Raw genomic sequence first — 18,496 nt, 5'->3', positions numbered from 1 at the left:
ACTGGTTCTATTTCCAGTCTAACACCGGCATCTCCACATTTGCTTAAAATTGAAATCATGAATTGGGGTGGGGGGTCTCTTCCCTTCAAAACTGAACAATCAATTAAGAGTTTTACACGCCGAGTTAGATTTTTGTTGGGTGAGGGAGTGGAGGAACATGAAGAAAAAGGTGTAATTGGAATCAGGATCTAAAGTATTTGGACGAAAACAAATGACTCAATCCACCTCTTGGTTCTGATATTTCTACTTAGGGTCGGCTTGAAGCCTGGCTGCAGGGATTACCGAGTGTACTTATTTGGAGGGGAGTTTTCTTTTGAAAGTTGGAAATGTGAAGACTTGTTCAGGCATATATTGGGACGCATTCTTCTCCCCTTTATCCAACGGGGTGGGGGTCCTTCTCGGTTTCTCGGCGCCCGGAAATCCCGAAGGCCCGTAAGCTGCCATGTGGTGCCCACGTTGGTGCCTGTCTGCAGTGCGGTTGAACGCTGCGAGGATGAGCGGCGCTGCTTCGGTTGTCGGCGGTGGCGACAAGCGCAAGAAGATCGAGGAGGAGGAGGAGGAGTCGGCACTCGGGATTAAGGGTCACGGTCAACCGCCGACTAAGAAGCCGAGAAACAAGAAAGGCAAGGGCGACCGCTACGTGCCCCCTCCCGGGAAGAAGAATCTGGGCATCAGCTTCGGGCATCAGCATTTCAACGGTAAGGAGTGCGGGCGGGCCCCTCCATGAACACATTAAAAAATAATCTTATTGTATCACTTTATCCAACGAGGCGTGAAATGAGAGGGCGGGCCCTTTTTAATTTTTATAACTACTGCAAGTAATAAGCACATTATTTCTTTTCAGACATCACTACATTACTGTTATCTCTTCTGTTTTTAGCTTTTATTTGGTCAGGAGACCTGATAGAGGTTTACAAAATTATGAGGGGTTGGATAGGGTAAATAGGCAAAGTCTTTTCCCTGGGGTCAGGGAATCCAGAACTAGAGGGTATAGGTTTAGGGTGAGAGGTGAAAGGTATAAAAGAGACCTAAGGGGCAACGTTTTCACGTACGTGTATGGAATGAGCTGCCAGAGGAAATGATGGAGGCTGGTACAATTGCAACATTGAAGAGGCATTTGGATGGGTATATGAATAGGAAGGGTTTGGAGGGATATGGGCCGGGTGCTGGCAGGTGGGACTAGATTGGGTTGGGATATCTGGTCGGCATAGACGAGTTGGACTGAAGGGTCTGTATCCATGCTGTACATCTCTGTACTACATGAGGTTAAAACACTGCTGCTTCCCCGAGCACCTTTTTGCCATTCTGCATCTACCCACCACCCCCCAACCTGGGCTTTGGCTGTGTATAATGCTAGGGGAGACTCAATTGGATTGTTTGCACAGCATTTTTGACTAAAGATGGTTGCAAACAGTGCCTTGTGCATTTGTGTTGTGTTCTTCCATTTGCTGAGAATGGAGGGGGGGAAGTTTATTGGAGTCTACCAGTGACTTGGATGGTGAGATGGAGAGCTGAGGGCAGAATGTCGAGACAAAGTCACTCGCCACCCTGTTCCCGAGTCACTAATCTTGACCATCCCTGGTCTGTCCTGGAAGAGTCCATCAAGTTCAGGAGGGATATGAACAGTCGGGGCTCCAGTTCAGCCACAACCCTCCATGAAAGGTGCTTGCCGGCAGAAATAGAGTTCAGGTGTGCAGTCTTCACAGTTGAATAGCCTGATGTTGAGGAATACATGTGGAGAAGCAAAAGGACTGGGTGCTGGCTAACTAACCCAGGACTCAACATGTGTGAAAGCTAGTTCAGAAGAGAAGGGAGGTAGGCTGGCGACAAGTGGGAAAAGTGTGCAATGCAATGTCTTTGCTGATTATTAAAATGCACCAGTGACTTGTAATTGAACTGAAAATCTTCTTTCCTTTGCCTTGCCCTTCAGAGACCAAGTATTACTTTGAGAACGGATTGAGGAAGGTCTTTCCATACTACTTTGACTTCCAGACATATTGTAAAGGCCGCTGGGTTGGAAAGACACTGCGGGAAGTGTTCAGCTCTGAGTTCCGCATTGAACCAATCGAGTATTACAACCAGGCTGCCAAAGCTGGCCGAATCCGTCTTAATGAGGAACCTGCAGACCTCAATACAGTCCTAAAGGTATGCATTTTGGATTTAATGCTGCTGTTTACCAGCTTCAGTAGAGTCAGAGATGTACGCATGGATACAGACCCTTCGGTCCAACCCGTCCATGCCGATCAGAAATCCCAACCCAATTTAGTCCCACTTGCCTGCACCTGGCTCATATCCCTCCAAACCCTTCCTGTTCATATACCCATCCAAATGCCTCCTAAATGTCGCAATTGAACCAGCTTCCACTACTTCCTCTGGCAGCTCATTCCATACATGTATCACCCTCTCTGTGTGAAAAAGTTGCCCCGTAGGTCTCTTTTATATCTTTCCCTTCTCACCCTAATTTTGTAAACCTCTATAAGGTCACCCCTCAGCCTCCAACGCTCCAGGGAAAACAGCCCCAGCCTGTTCAGCCTCTCCCTGTAGCTCAAATCCTCCAACCCTGGCAAAATTATGAGGGGTTGGATAGGGTAAATAGGCAAAGTCTTTTCCCTGGGGTCAGGGAATCCAGAACTAGAGGGCATATCCTTGTAAATCTTTTCTGAACCCTTTCAAGTTTCACAACATTTTTCCAATAGGAAGGAGACCAGAATTGCATGAAATATTCCAACAGTGGCCTAACCAATGTCCTGTCCAGCCACAACATGACCTCCCAACTCCTGTACTCAATACTCTGACCAATAAAGGAAAGCATTCCCAACGCCGCCTTCACTATCCTATCTACCTGTGACTCTACTTTCAAGGAGCTATGAACCTGCACTCCAAGGTCTCTTTGTTCAGCAACACTCCCTAGGACCTTACTATTAAGTGTATAAGTCCTGCTAAGATTTGCTTTCCCAAAATGCAGCACCTCTCATTTATCTGAATTAAACTCCATCTGCCACTTCTCAGCCTATTGGCCCATCTGATTCAGATCCTGTTGTAATCTGACAATCCTCTTCACTGTCCACCACACCTCCAATTTTGGTGTCATCTGCAAACTTACTAACCGTACCTCTTATATTCACATCCAAATCATTTATGTAAATGAGAAAAAGTAGAGGGCCCAGCACCGATCCTTGTGGCATTCCACTGGTCACAGACCTCCAGTCTGAAAAACAACCCTCCACCACCACCCTCTGTCTTCTACCTTTGAGCCAGTTCTGTATCCAAATGGCAAGTTATCCCTGTATTCCATGAGATCTAACCTTGCTAATCAGTCTCCCATGGGGAACCTTGTCAAACGCCTTACTGAAGTCCATATAGATCACATCTACTGCTCTGCCCTCATCAATAAGCTTTCTGAAGAAGTAACAAAGAAGAATCAAGTTTGAGAGATATGATTTCCCATGCTCAAAGCCATGTTGACTATCCCTAATCAGTCCTTGCCATTCCAAATACATGTACATCCTGTCCCTCAGGATTCCCTCCAACAACTTGCCCACCACGGAGGTCAGGCTCACCGGTGTATAGTTCCCTGGCTTGTCTTTACCACCCTTCTTAAACAGTGGCACCACGTTTGCCAACCTCCAGTCTTCCGGCACCTCACCTGTGACTATCAATGATACAAATATCTCACCAAGAGGCCCAGCAATCACTTCTCTAGCTTCCCACAGAGTTCTCGGGTACACCTGATCAGGTCCTGGAGATTTATCCACTTTTAACCATTTCAAGACATTCAGCACGTCCTCCTCTGTAATCTGGACATTTTGCAAGATGTCACCACCTATTTCCCTACAGTCTATATCTTCCATATCCTTTTCCACAGTAAATACTGATGCAAAATATTCATTTAGTATCTCCCTAATTTTCTGCGGCTCCACATAAAGGCCACCTTGCTGATCTTTGAGGGGCCCTATTCTCTCCCTAGTTACCCTTTTGTCCTTTAATGTATTTGTAAAAACTCTTTGGATTCTCCTTAACTCTATTTGCCAAAGCTATCTCACGTCCCCGTTTTGCCCTCCTGATTTCCTTCTTAAGTATACTCCTACTTTCTTTATATTCTTCTAAGAATTCACTCGATCTATCCAGTCTATACCTGACATATGCTTCCTTCTATTTCTTAACCAAACCCTCAATTTCTTTAGTCATCCAGCATTCCCTATACCTACCAGCCTTCCCTTTCACCCTGACAGAAATATACTTTCTCTGGATTCTTGTTATCTCATTTCTGAAGGCTTCCCATTTTCCAACAGTCCCTTTACCTGCGAACATCTGCCTCCAGTCAGCTTTCAAAAGTTCTTGCCTAATACTGTCAAAATTGGCCTTTTTCCAATTTAGAACTTCAACTTTTAGATCTGGTCTACCCTTTTCCATCACTATTTTAAAACGAACAGAATTATGGTCGCTGGCCCTAAAGTGCTCCCCACTGACACCTCAGTCACCTGCCCTGCCTTATTTCCCAAGAGTAGGTCAAGTTTTGCACCTTCTCTAGTAGGTATATCCACATACTGAAATCAGAAAATTGTCTTGTACGCACTTAACAAATTCCTCTCCATCTAAACATTTAACACTATGGCAGTCCCAGTCGATGTTTGGAAAGTTAAAATCCCCGATCATAACTACCCTATTATTCTTACAGGTGGTTGAGAGCTCCTTACAAGTTTGTTTCTCAATTTCCCTTGACTATTAGGGGGTTTATAATACAATCCCAATAAGGTGATAATCCCTTTCTTATTTCTCAGTTCCACCCAAATAACTTCCCTGGATGTATTTCCAGGAATATCCTCCCTCAGCACAGCTATAATGCTATCCCTTATCAAAAATGCCACTCCCCCCTCCTCTCTTGCCTCCCTTTCTATCCTTCCTGTGGCATTTGTATCCTGGAACATAAAGCTGCCAGTCCTGCCCATCCCTGAGCCATGTTTCTGTAATTGCTATTATATCCCAGTCCCATGTTCCTAACCATGCCCTGAGTTCATCTGCCTTCCCTGTCGGGCCCCTTGCATTGAAATAAATGCAGTTTAATTTATTAGTCCAACGTTGTCCCTGCCTGCCCTGACTGTTTGACTCACTTCTGTTCTCAGCCGTACCCATCTCAGATCGATCTCTTTCCTCACTATCTCCCTAAGTCCCACCCTCCCACCTTACTAGTTTAAATCCTCCCAAGCAGTTCTAGCAAATTTCCCTGCCAGTATATTAGTCCCCTTCCAATTTGGTACAATCTGTCCTTCTTGTACAGGTCACTTCGACCCCAAAAGAGATTCCAATGATCCAAAAATGTGAATCCTTCTCTCACACACCAGCTCTTCAGCCATGCATTCATCTGCTCTATTCTCCTATTCCTGCCCTCACTAGCTCGTAGCACTGGGAGTAATCCAGATATTACTACCCTTGAGGACCTCCTTTTTAAATTCCTGCCTAACTCTCTCACCTCCTTTCAGAGTCTCAACCTTTTTCCCTTCCAATGTTGTTGGTTCCGATGTGGACAATGACCTCCTGCTGGCCCCTCTCCCCTGTGAGAACATTCTGCACCTTCTCGGAGACAGCCTTGATCCTGGCACCAGGGAAACAACACACCATTCTGCTTTTCCTCTGCTGGCCACAAAAATGTCTGTCTGTACCTCGGACTACAGAATCCCCTAACACAATTGATCTCTTGGAAGCCGACGTACCCCTCATTGCATTAGAGCCAGTCTCAATACCAGAAACTTGACTGTTCGTGCTAAGTTCCCCTGAGAATCCATCACCCCTTACATTTTCCAAAACAGCATACCTGTTTGAAATGGGTATATCCACAAAAGACTCCTGTCCTAGGTGACGACCTCTCTCACCTTTCCTGGAGTTAACCCATCTATGTGACTGTATCTGAGACTTTCCCCCCTTCCTATAACTGCCATCCATCACATACTGTTGCAAATTCCTCATCGCTTCTATCTGTCTCTCCAACCGATCCACTCGACCTGATAAGATTCGCATCCAACAGCATTTATGGCAGATATAATCCGCAGTAACCCTTAAAACTCTCTTTAAATTCCCACATCTGACAAGAAGTACATATTACTGCAAAGGCCATTTTTGCTCCTTCACAATCTACAGACCCAGAAAATAACACCGTCTTATTCCTCTACAAACACTGCCCCAGGTTAAATTAATAGCTATGGCTTATATTTTAAGTTTAATCAAGAGACTTATCTCCAAAAACATATAATCAAGAAAGAATTCACTATACTCACTACTGCAACCTTTTTCTTGGACAGACTTAAAGCAACAATTAACTTACCTGCACTTGCACATCAAATTGCAATGTGACCCATACCTTTCTCTGGAACCTCTTCAGATCTCACCAATGATTGTTGGGAGTCCCCATGCACAAGTCAGCGTCTGTAGGAGGAGCCCAGGCATAGGTCTCTGTGTACGGGAGCAGGCTGTCTTCTGTATTAACTGGATTGGGCTCTCTGCAAGTTAGTTGTTGATTAGCATAATTCTGACTAATAGAGTACATATGGGCAGCTGATCATAAAAGTGTTTGTTCTCTTGCTCTGGTTAACTTCTCTAATGGTATTGCTTCATAAACAAGCAGGTCTGTCCATGTGAGTACAATTAGATTATTAACAGGCCACTGTGGTAGATGCAGAGTTTAGTTTTTCATTGGCTGGTAGCTTTGCCCAATAAAGCCACTAGGAGGAAACCCTAATCCACCTTTTCTTGTGGTCAGTGAACCATAATTATTTCCCTGCCAAATCTTGCATTAGGAGAAAGGCGAGCAAAAAGGCATGGACCAAGTGCAGGAAAGTGGAACTAATGTAATTTTGTCATAATAAATTTGATGGGCTAATGGGCCATCAAGTGAAAATTCTCCTTTCTCCTTGTTAGAATGTTCCCCTCTGTCTCGTGTGGTTTGAAGCCAGTAGTGAGATTGGTTCCTTAAACAAATTCTTCATTGTTCGTGTTGAGCGCTGCAAAGTGATTGTGACTAGGCTGTTGTCAGAGGCACCTTCAGGCTGATTCCACACCGTACAGTCACAATGTGGATAGCCCTTGTGAGAGCCCTCCCTGACCAGAGTCAGGGCTCTTGGGGCCATGATTGGTTCTTTTGTCACCTCGCTGTGAGCAAATCTCTTGGTCAGTGTTTGCTGCCATGCAGTTTTGTGTCTGACGTGTGAAGTTGCCATTTTATTCAGCCTGCAGCAGTTTGATTGGTGTGAGGAGCTGGCAGGATGGAGCTCGTGTTCTTCCTGAGCAATGTGGATGTGTGCAGTCTCGCAGCGATCTGGAACGCGTTGCGTAACTTAGTGCACAATCTGCGGCCTGCAGAGAGAAATTTGGAGAACACAGTGCTCATCAGTACTAATGGTTTCTTCTGATGTGTCCTAGAACAATGATTTCATGAGGAACACAGTGCACAGGCATGAGCCTCCTGTGACTGATCAGCCACTAACGATACTGACCCAGAACCAGGAAGTCGTGGTGGTGGATAAACCGGCTTCCATTCCTGTGCACCCCTGTGGCCGGTTCCGACATAACACTGTCATCTTTATACTGGGAAAAGAGCATGGCCTGACCGAGCTGCACACTATTCACCGTCTGGACAGGCTCGCCTCTGGGGTCCTCATGTTCGCCAAGACAGTCGAGGTCTCAAAGAAAATGGACCAGCAAGTCCGAGAGAGACAGGTATGGCGCGTGTGTGCATGAGAGAGAGAGAGCGAGAGACTGACTGTAAAGTAACTCGGGCCAAGTCTCGATGTTGGCTTCAAATATTCAGTTCTCAGGTGATCCCCAGTTATGCTGTGCTAACCACTGTCAGTCAGAACTTTACTAATCTCTGTTGGCATGCACTTCCACAGTGTCTTTCACAGTCTCAGCACGTCCCTTAGGTTTTTGAAGTTAATGAAGTACTTTCTGAAATGTAGTTACTGTTTTAAATGTAACAAGTGTGGCAGCCACTTTACCCACGACACGCTCCCATAAACAACAATGTGATCAAGACCAAATAATGTGTTTTAACAATATTGGTCAAGGGATAACTTGATAATGGATATATTCCTGATTTGGCTGGAAACTCAAACCAGGAACAAGAGTAGGCTATTTATCCTCTCGAGCTGCTGTTGAGCCACTTGACACGATCATGGCTTATCTGATGTCTTGCGCCCCCCCACTCCATCAAACAAGAATCTGTCTAATTCTGCCTCAAAAAAAATTCATTAATCTGGCCTCCATTGCTTTCTACAGAAGACAAATCTTAGAAAAAATAATTTCTCCTGTTCTCCATATTAATGCAAGGTTTTTTTTTAAAACTGTCTCTCATAAGGAGCATTCTGTCAGTATCCATTCTGTCAAATCTCCTAAAATCTTTCTTTCTCACTGAACATTGTGACATATCTCCTGAAGTGTCTGCCATTGCCTTTCTACTGACTTATCCTTTACCTATTTATTTTCCAGTTCACTTTGGCCAGCACTATCTTCATACCCTCATTGCCTTTCTTTCATTTTAAAACATTAGGTTTACACCCAATCTTCTCTCTATCACAATTTAATGTGAAATTCAATTCAATTCAATTTATGATAACTGCCATTTGATATCCTCTTGATATGAGATCATTATTTAATCCTACAAACTCCCCTGAAAGGTCAGGTGAAAGCTCACTGTGATATGTGTTGCTCTGAAAATGGAACATTCTCTCAGTGCTGCACTTCAATTGTCAGCCCAGATTATGTGCTTGATTCTCTGGAAAGAGACTCAAGCATGTGACCTGCCATCTCAGACTGGAGAGTTTTGGCACAGCTGTTCTGAGACTAACATTGAACTCGAAGCTTATGCACAAGGGAGCACTGGGGAGTAGCAGCCAAGATTTCCAATCCCAGTCACCATCTCTTGATCTGGTGCTGGAGTTTTGTGCTGGCTGTAATATGGATTGTTTATGCCCTTGATCCTCTCTGTTATTGAAGAGCTGCCAGCCCTTCTATTCACCTGCATGTCTGGATGAGGAGAATGCTACACCAAAAATCCATAGATAGTAGAAATGGGGAAAGCAGAGGTGGGGGCTCAGCTCCACAGATCCAGTCCCCTTTCCTATCCTTTGATGTAAGTGAGTGTATAATGGGGGTATCTAATGCTTTTCCTTCAGGCTGGACTTTAAGAATTATCATAAATGGGTGGCATGGTGGCTCAGTGGTTAACACTGCTGCCTCATAGTACCAAGGATCCAGATTTGATTCCACCCTTGGGTGACTATCTGTGTGAAGTTTGCATGTTCTCCTTGTGTCTGTAAGAGTTTCTTCCAGTTTCTCTAGTTTCCTCCCACAGTTCAAAGATGTGCAGGTTAGAAGGATTGGCCATGCTAAATTACCCATTGTGTTATGCGATGTGCATGTTTGGTGGGTTAGCCACGGGCAATGTGGGGTTACAGAAATAAGGTGTGGGCCTTGGTCTGGTTGGGATGCTGTTTGGAGGATCATGGTGGATCGAATGGAGTGACATAAGATCAGGGATTTGGGTAGAGTGGGGCTGAGATGGCTGTCAGTGATACAAGAGTGAGGGGGCATGAGTTTTGGGTTTGGAATGGGGAGGATTGAGACCATTGACATGGTCTCTGATCTGAATCACTGCAGATACTTCCCTGTATGCCCATGTCGTCCTGTTTCCGTATCAGTTGAAGCAAACACTCAGAGACACAGTATGGCTCTGCCTTCTTTATCTTTATTCCGAGCCCTGGAGAGAGAGTGATCACCCATGTACACAAAGACATGAGTTCTCAGTTTTCCCTCAAATAGCAGATTCTTAGGGAATTATATAGTCGCTTGCAGGGAACAGCATCCAAATAAGACGACAACTATATTGGTTGGGTGACTGTTACAATCAGCAAGCATCAACAGTAAAGATTAAACCATCTGGCATTACACGATAGATGTTCTTCACCTTGTTAAACCACAACCCTTGCCTCCTGCACCTCACTGTTTACTGCAAGTTCTCATCTGGTGGAAGTCATGCTAGCTGAGCTTTTGTCCCAAACCCTAAACTTAACTCTTTCCCTACCTGCTCATACCTTATACACATTCTCATTCCCTCTTCTTATCATTTAATGATAACCACCTAGATGACAGTACCACCTTCTTCCCAAGAATCTTACTGCCAGTACTTAAGCAAGTTATTGACATGCAACGTGCAATGATTATAACAACAAAAAATACTAGTCCATGCAGTAATAGAATCTGCAAGATCCTCCCGTGGCGAAAAAAGTTCACCAGCAAAGTTCTTAAACCCACCGTCCTTAGTGACTACTCCATCCCCTCCAAGTTGAGTGGAAACGAGCCAGTGATCCAAAATCTCCTTCAGTAAAGTCCAACCTGAAAACAAAATCCAGTCTGTCCTTGCACGTCACTCCACGGAGAAATCTGAATTCTTGGATAAGGGCATTTAAATATTTAACAAAACTGACTAGACTTCCATTCTTGTGGAGATGCTTCGGACGGAGGATACTAGCTCTTTTGAGCATGAAGTGTGGCAGCTGCAGCAGCAGGGTAGGTGAACGCAGCATTATTTGCTGCTTCTGCTCCCACTCTGCTGTCAAATGTAACAAAGCCACCTGGTTGTGTTGAAGTTAGCTTGATCAGTGAACCGTCATATCCCTTTAAATGATTGAAAGAGAAGGTAAAGCTCACGTAGTTCAATGTCTATTGGAAGGCCACTGACAAAAGGCGTACGAACCTCCTCATCACCATTGTTGGCTTCTTCACTTTTCTCGCTCATGATTGGGTAGTTCATTGAATCCATTGGATCAGATTGTGGAGGGGCGGGTGGTGGTCAGAAGGAGTGCTTTACCTGTGAATGGAGAAACTCTAGAGACTGTTAGCTGCTGAAAGTATCTTTGCATTTCCTCTATCATTCCTTCCTTGCCAAGGTGGGTATCAGTATGAAAACAGTCACACATTTAGCTACACTAAATTGTGTCTGCCTATTTCAACATTCTCAGTTGTCATGAAGTCTGTAACTTTGTTCACTATTTATGACATTATCAAGTTTTATACAATCCATAAAGAGGAGTGGTGAAGCAAGGGCTGCCAGGAAGGGTGAGTTTTCTCGCATTAAAAGGGTCTTGCCTTGCAAGTCGGGCCTCCATTTGCCGAGAGGTGCGAGGGAGGAGTGAAGGACTTCTAGGAAGTCATATATTTGTGTGGTTGCGTTACCCGAAACACTACTCGGGTAGTGTCTCCCATCCATCCTCCTCCTCTAACCCAAAAACAGGACCTGTGTGCCAGATTGGTAAGGTAACAAGTTTTTTTTATTCCTTATTTTTTCAACAGTCTCTTTGGGAATTTAGAATAGTGGGAATAGAGGTTAGGGCAGTTGAATGTTACTCCTGCAGAATGTGGGAGGTAAGGGTCACCACTAGTGTCCCTGCTGACGACATCTGCGGGAAGTGCACCCAACTCCAGCTCCTCAAAAACCGCTTTAGGGAACTGGAGCTGGAGCTGGATGAACTTTGGATCGTTGGGAAGGCAGAGGGTGTTATTGGGAGGAGTTAGAGGGAGGTAGTCACTCTAAGGTACAAGAAAAAGGCAAATGGGTTACAGTCAGGGGGCGGAAAGGGAATCGGCAGGCAGTGCAGGGATCCCCTGTGGCCATTCCCCTCGACAATAAGTTTCCTGTTTGGGGGGGAACGACTTACCAGGGGAAAGCAGTGGGGTACAGGGCTCTGGCACAGAATCTGTCCCTGCTGCTCAGAAGGGAAAGGGGACGAGGAGCAGAACAGTAGTTATTGGGGACTCCATAGTTAAGAGGACAGATAGGAGGTTCTGTGGGGACAAGAGATACTCACAGTTGGTGTGTTGCCTCCCATGTGCCAGGGTTCGTGATGTCTCTGATCATGTTTTTGGCATCCTTAAGGGGGAAGGGGAGCAGCCCCAAGTTGTGGTCCACATTGGCCCCAATGACATAGGTCGGAAGAGGGATGGGGACTTGAGGCAGAAATTCAGGGAGCTAGGATGGAAGCTTAGAGCTAGGACAAACAGTGTTGTTGTCTCTGGTTTGTTGCCTGTGCCACGTGCTAGTGAGGCAAGGAATAGGGAGAGAGAGGAGTTGAACACGTGGCTACAGGGATGATGCAGGAGGGAGGGTTTTGGATTCTTGGATAATTGGGGGTCTTTCTGGGATAGGTGGGACCTCTACAAGCAGGATGGTCTTCATCTGAACCAGAGGGGTACCAATATCCTGGGGGGGAAATTCGCAAAGGCTATTGGGGTGGGTTTAAACTAATCCAGCAGGGGGATGGAAACCAAAATTGTAGTTCAAGTATAGAAAAGGTTGAGAGTAGGGAGGTCCAAAATCAAGTTTCAGGGACGCAAGATGTCACCGGCAAGCAAGAAGTTGGTTTGAAGTGTGTCTACTTCAACGCCAGGAGCATCCGGAATAAGGTGGGTGAACTTGCAACATGGGTTGATACCTGGGACTTCGATGTTGTGGCCTTTTGGAGACATGGTTAGAGCAGGGACAGGAATGGTTGTTGCAGGTTCCAGGATTTAGATGTTTCAGTAACAACAGAAAAGATGGTAAAAGAGTGGCAGGGGTGGCATGTTGGTCAAGGACAGTATTACAGTTGCAGAAAGCATGTTTGGGGGATTCGTCAACTGAGGTAGTATGGGCAGGAAAAGGTCACAGTGTTGGGAATTTGCTATAGGCCTCCGAATAGTTCCAGAGATGTAGTGGCAAGGATAGCAAAGGTGATTCTTGATAGGAGTGAGAGAGACTGGGTAGTTTTCATGGGCGACTTCGATTTCCAAATATTGACTGGGATCACTACAGTACGAGTACTATAGATGGGTCAGTTTTTGTCCAGTGTGTGCAGGAGGGCTTCCTGACACAGTATGTAGACAGGCCAACAAGGGGTGAAGCCACATTAGATTTGGTACTGGGTATTGAGCCCGGCCAGGCGTTAGACTTGGAAGTAGGGGAGAACTTTGGTGATAGTGATCATAATTTTGTTATGTTTACTTTAGTGATAGAAAGGGATAGGTGTATAGCACTAGGCAAGAGTTACAGCTGGGGGAAAGGCAATTACGATGCAATTAGGCAAGATTTAGGGAGCATAGGGTGGGGAAGGAAACTGCAGGGGATAGGCACACTAGAAATGTGGAGCTTATTCAAGGGAAAGCTACTGTGTGTCCTAGATAAGTATGTACCTGTCAGGCAGAGAGGAAGCTGTAGAGCGTGGGAGCCGTGGTTTACGAAGGAAGTGGAATCTCTGGTCAAGAGGAAGAAGAAGGCTTATGTTGGGATGGGATGTGAAGGCTCAGGGCGCTTGAGGGTTACAAGGTAGCCAGAAAAGACCTAAAGATAGAGCTCAGAAGAGCCAGGAGGAGACATGAGAAGTTTTTGGCGGATAGGATCAGGGTAAACCCTAAAGCTTTTTATCGGTACTTAAGGAATAAAAGAATGACTAGTAAGATTCGGGCCAATCAAGGATAGTAGTGGGATTTTGTGTGTGGAGTCAGAGGAGATAGAGGAAGCACTAAATGAATATTTTTCGACAGTATTCACTCTAGAAAACGACAATGTTGTCGAGAAGATTACTGAGATACAGGCTACTAGACTAGGTGTGATTGAGGTTTACAAGGAAAAGGTACTAGAAATCCTGCAGAGTGTGAAAATAGATAAGTCCCCTGGGACGGATGGGATTTATCCTAGGATCCTCTGGGAAGCCAGGGAGGAGATTGCTGAGCCTTTGACATTGATCTTTAAATCGTCATTGTCTACACGAATAGTGCCAGAAGACTGGATGATAGCAAATGTGGTTCCCCTGTTCAAGAAGGGAAGTAGCGACAATCCTGTTAATTATAGACCAGTGAGTCTGTCTTCAGTTGTTGGAAAAGATTATAAGAGATAGGATTTATAATCTAGAAAAGAATAATTTGATTAGGGATGGTCAGCACGGTTTTGTGAAGGGTAGGTCGTGCCTCACAAACCTTTTATTGAGTTCTTTGAGAAGGTGACCAAACAGGTACATGAGAGTAAACCAGTTGATGTGGTATATTTGGATTTCAGCAAGGCATTTGATAAGGTTCCCCACAGTAGGCTATTGCACAAAATGTGGAGGAATGGGATTGTGGGCGATATAGCAGTTTGGATCAGTAATTGGATTGCTGAAAGAGGGCAGAGGGTGATGGTTGATGGGAAATGTTTATCCTGGAGTCCAGTTACCAGTGGTGTACCGCAAGGGTCGGTGCTGGGTCCACTGCTGTTCGTCATTTTTATAAATGACCTGGATGAGGGTGTAGAAGGGTGGATTAGTAAATTTGCAGACAACACTAAGGTCAGTGGAGTTGTGGATAGTGATGAAGGATGTTGTAGGTTACAGAGAGACATAGATAAGCTGCAGAGCTGGGCTGAGAGGTGGCAAATGGAGTTTAATGCGGACAAGTGTGAGGTGGTTCACTTTGGTCGGTGTAACCAGAATGCAAAGTACTGGGCTAATGGTAAGATTCTTGGTAGTGTAGATGAGCAGAGAGATCTCGGTGTCCAGGTACGTAGATCCTTGAAAGTTGCCACCCAGGTTGACAGGGTTGTTAAGAAGGCATACAGTGTTTTAGCTTTTATTAATCGAGGGATCGAGTTCTGAAACCATGAGGTTATGCTACAGCTGTACAAAACTCTGGTCACTGCATTATAAGAAGGATGTGGAATCTTTGGAAAGGATGCAGAGGAGATGTACTAGGATGTTGCCTGGTATGGAGGGAAGGTCTTATGAGGAAAGGCTGAGGGACTTGAGGCTGTTTTCGTTAGAGAGAAGAAGGTTGAGAGGTGACTTAATAGAGACATACAAGATAATCAGAGGGTTAGATAGGGTGGACAGGGAGAGCCTTTTTCCAAGAATGGTGACGGCGAGCACGAGGGGGCATAGCTTTAAATTGAGAGGTGATAGATATAGGACAGATGTCAGAGGTAGTTTCTTTACTCAGAGAGTAGTAAGGGTATGGAATGCTCTGCCTGCAATGGTAGTAGATTCGCCAACTTTAAGTACAGTTAAGCTGTTATTGGACAAGCATATGGACGTACATGGAATAGTGTAGGTTAGATGGGCTTCAGATTGGTATGACAGATCGGCACAACATTGAGGGCCGAAGGGCCTGTACTGCGCTGTAATGTTCTATGTTCAAAATTGTACTGCCTGAACAATTCAGTCATTTATAAATAACAATCAATGGTCCTAAAATCAAACCCTCAGGGGACCTCATTCAGGTTATTCAAAAATTATTTTCCTTTAACAAATTGATACTTGGCTAATGTGAAAGCTGTCAGGAAAAGTATTTCAAAAATCTGGGACAGCAAGAAAACAACAAATTATTCCCTGTGCTTTAGCCATCGAAGAAGCAGTTTCAGTTCAGATTTAAATCTCAAATTTTCATGGGGAACAAAAACAAAATATATTAAAGTATGTTCTCCAAATGAAAGTTCCCAAATAAAAGTCAGAATTACGGTGGCAACTTTTTGTAGAGATTAGCATTCTTTGAATTTGTATTTTTAAGGGGGGGGGGGGGGTGGGGGGACAATGAAGTCTTAACAATAATTGACAGAGCTTAAACAGCTCAGCCTCACGTTCTGTGTTCTCTAAAATCTTAACAAAACATCAAAATTAAAATGCACTCTTTTTTTGTGAACACTCTGCATTTTAAAAAAAACAGCAAAGGTATCTTTGGAATCCTTTCCAAAGATTCCACATCCTTCTTATAATACAGTGACCAGAGTTTTGTACAGCTGTAGCATAACCTCATGGTTTCAGAACTCGATCCCTCGATTAATAAAAGCTAAAACACTGTATGCCTTCTTAACAACCCTGTCAACCTGGGTGGCAACTTTCAATACTTTCATCTGGCGAAAGCATGACTACTGTTGTAGAATTTCAAACAAATCAGGGGCTCAAGGTTATCAATCAATTTGTTTTAAGGTGACATATTTGATAATTTTAAAAATGACCTAATGTATAACATTAATGTAAAAAAATCAAAATCTTCCCTATTACATAGACCACAGAACACACTAAATTGAGATCCTGGTTCAAACAGTCACTTAAAAGGATTTTCTGAACCAGTAGTTTAACAAACTAAAATATTTAAATATCAAACACTCTCAGCATGGCACAATTTACAGCAAAACTTCCTTTTTCTACCCAAGTATTGATGCAATCTTAATTTCAGCATTTCTCGTTTTTATTTTTCTTGCATCCTCTCGATGAAATTACATTTATAAAAAGAGAAAACCCTCGCAACGGACCACATGACGCCACAGTCCAAGCCACTCTCTTCCCCCAGGACAAAGACTCGCCAGCTTAGAAACTGAGACTCCCACAATAAAAACCTGGACAAAGCTTCCCTGGTAGTCAATACACCTTACTGTCAGGATCTAAGTGGACTGGCTCCACTTTCTTCCCCTTTTCCTGGTGATGCTATGTTGTCCGAAAAGTACTTCTAACAGGAGATGTGGGATACAAAGGTGAATACTTAAAGAAGTACAAAATTTTGTTTCGATATTTTCTTTCAAGTTCCTGGTTTCTAATTTTTTTTTTAAATGCTCCGAAGCCTCAAACCTCGTGTCTGTTGTACTCCAAACTCTTTTTACTGAAGGGACTCGAACCACAATTAAACCAGGGGACTCGAACCCCTGTTTGTCAACGCGTTTTTGGAACTGTGTCTCTCAACTGAACTAATTACCTTTCGAGGAGTATGCAGAATAGAAAGCGATTGAACAAAGGGACTGTTTTCAACAAACAGGAATATTGAGAGGGACAAAATCTTATCTTGTGGGCCTGTCTATCTCGAGATACTGGTGTTCCAGGTGATCACTGACCCTGTCTGATCATAACTATTCATGTGGACTCCTACCTGGCTTGCCAATATTGTCTTCCCATTTCCATATCAGTTGAAGCAAACACTCAGAGAAACAGGATGGCTCTACCTTCTTCATCTTTATTCCGAGCCCTGGAGAGAGAGTGATCACCCATGTACACAAAGACATGAGTTCTCAGTCTTCTCTTGGACAACAGATTCTTTAGGAATTATATAGTCATTTACAGGGGGGGAGCATCCAAATAGGGCAACATCTATATTGATTGGGTGACCATTATAATCAGCGAGCATCAACAGTAAAGATTAAGCCATCTGGCATTACACGATAGATGTTCTTCATTTCATTAAACCACTACCCTTGCCTCTAGCACCTCGCTGTTTACTGCAAGTTCTTAGCTGGTGAAAGTCATGCTAGCTGAGCCTTTGTACTGCAACCCTAAACTTAACTCTTTCCCTACCTGCTCATACCTTATACATATTCTCACCCTAACCTTGATGTATGGTATTGGCTGACTGTTGTTGTTTTGTTTCAGGTGCAGAAGGAATATGTGTGTCGAGTGCAGGGCGAGTTTCCAGATGGTGAAATTACCTGCGAGGAACCCATCCTCACCATCTCCTACAAGGTCGGTGTGTGCCGAGTGCACCCCAAGGGGAAACCGTGCAAGACCGTTTTCCAGAAACTGAGCTACAACGGCGTGTCCAGTGTAGTGCACTGCTCCCCTTACACTGGACGCACCCACCAGATCCGGGTCCACCTCCAGTACCTGGGTCATCCCATTGTGAATGATCCCGTCTATAATACCGAGGCCTGGGGACCTAATAGGGGCAAAGGGGGGACACTAGACAGAACAGACGATGAGCTGCTGAAGACGTTGGTGGACGATCACCGGTTGAAAGAGAGCCTAGATCTCTTGGAAGTGGATCACCATTGCACTGGTGAGGATGACCACAAAGGGAGCACCAACGTCACGCCACCCCACGTGGGCCAAACTGAGCCTTCTGCAAACAAGAAGAGCAACGGGGCTGAGGAGGGAACGGGGAAGGCTAGCGACGACAACTCTTTGGAGCCCACAGCTAGTGAGTGCGAGGTGAAGCCTGTGCCTGTGAAGGACAATCTGTGCGGCGAGTGCAAGCTACTGAGGAAGGACCCATCTGCGAAAGACCTGATCATGTACCTGCATGCCCTGAAGTACAAGGGACTGGAGTGGGAGTACAGCTCATCGCTGCCCAACTGGGCTGCAGCTGACTGGGAAGAGGATTGAGGTACGCACCACAAGCCCAATGTGTGTGTAAAACCTGCCCAGGCCTGAACATTCAGTAACTGGGGTGGATGTCTGGGGGAGAGAGGGAAATGGCACCTCATATTAATGCAGGGGTTTCTGAAAAGTACAGTCATTTCCTGAGAGAGACACCACCAGGCTGTATATTTATGACTGTGCAACTGAAGTTAGACATGCAAACACTGTCTGCTCTCCGTTTGAGTGACATTTTATGGATCAGATGATTCACTTCCTCTGAGATGCCACTGGGATACTGCACTTTCCTTTTGTACATGAATAAAAGTTTAAATCACGGTTTAAACAGCGAAGTCCCGAGCTCCTACTTGCACAGGAATTATCAC

The 18,496-nt window shown here is 44.7% G+C and overlaps 1 protein-coding gene across 1 annotated transcript; it reads left to right on the top strand.

Annotated features, from left to right (window-relative positions):
* The first annotated feature begins 270 nt into the window (after nt 1–270).
* rpusd2 (RNA pseudouridine synthase domain containing 2) lies at nt 271–18,456 on the top strand. The gene is made up of 4 exons (XM_072569366.1): nt 271–698; nt 1,931–2,145; nt 7,414–7,710; nt 17,409–18,456. Exons 1-4 carry the CDS (start codon nt 443–445, stop codon nt 18,135–18,137), a joined length of 1,497 nt encoding a protein of 498 aa, XP_072425467.1. The 5' UTR covers nt 271–442; the 3' UTR covers nt 18,138–18,456.
* The last annotated feature ends 40 nt before the right edge of the window (nt 18,457–18,496 follow it).

The sequence above is a fragment of the Chiloscyllium punctatum genome, chromosome 4 (genome assembly GCF_047496795.1).
Source record: "Chiloscyllium punctatum isolate Juve2018m chromosome 4, sChiPun1.3, whole genome shotgun sequence".
Lineage (NCBI taxonomy): Eukaryota > Metazoa > Chordata > Chondrichthyes > Orectolobiformes > Hemiscylliidae > Chiloscyllium > Chiloscyllium punctatum.
Note: the sequence above shows the minus strand (reverse complement) of the source record. Positions and strands in the feature narration are given on the sequence as shown.

Bases quoted from the DNA above. Each gene is read 5' to 3' on its own strand.
- rpusd2 (XM_072569366.1), top strand. From the start codon at position 443: ATGTGGTGCCCACGTTGGTGCCTGTCTGCAGTGCGGTTGAACGCTGCG. The intron at 2,146-7,413 runs GTATGCATTTTG...GATGTGTCCTAG, and splicing joins ACCTCAATACAGTCCTAAAG to AACAATGATTTCATGAGGAA. The intron at 7,711-17,408 runs GTATGGCGCGTG...GTTTTGTTTCAG, and splicing joins AGCAAGTCCGAGAGAGACAG to GTGCAGAAGGAATATGTGTG.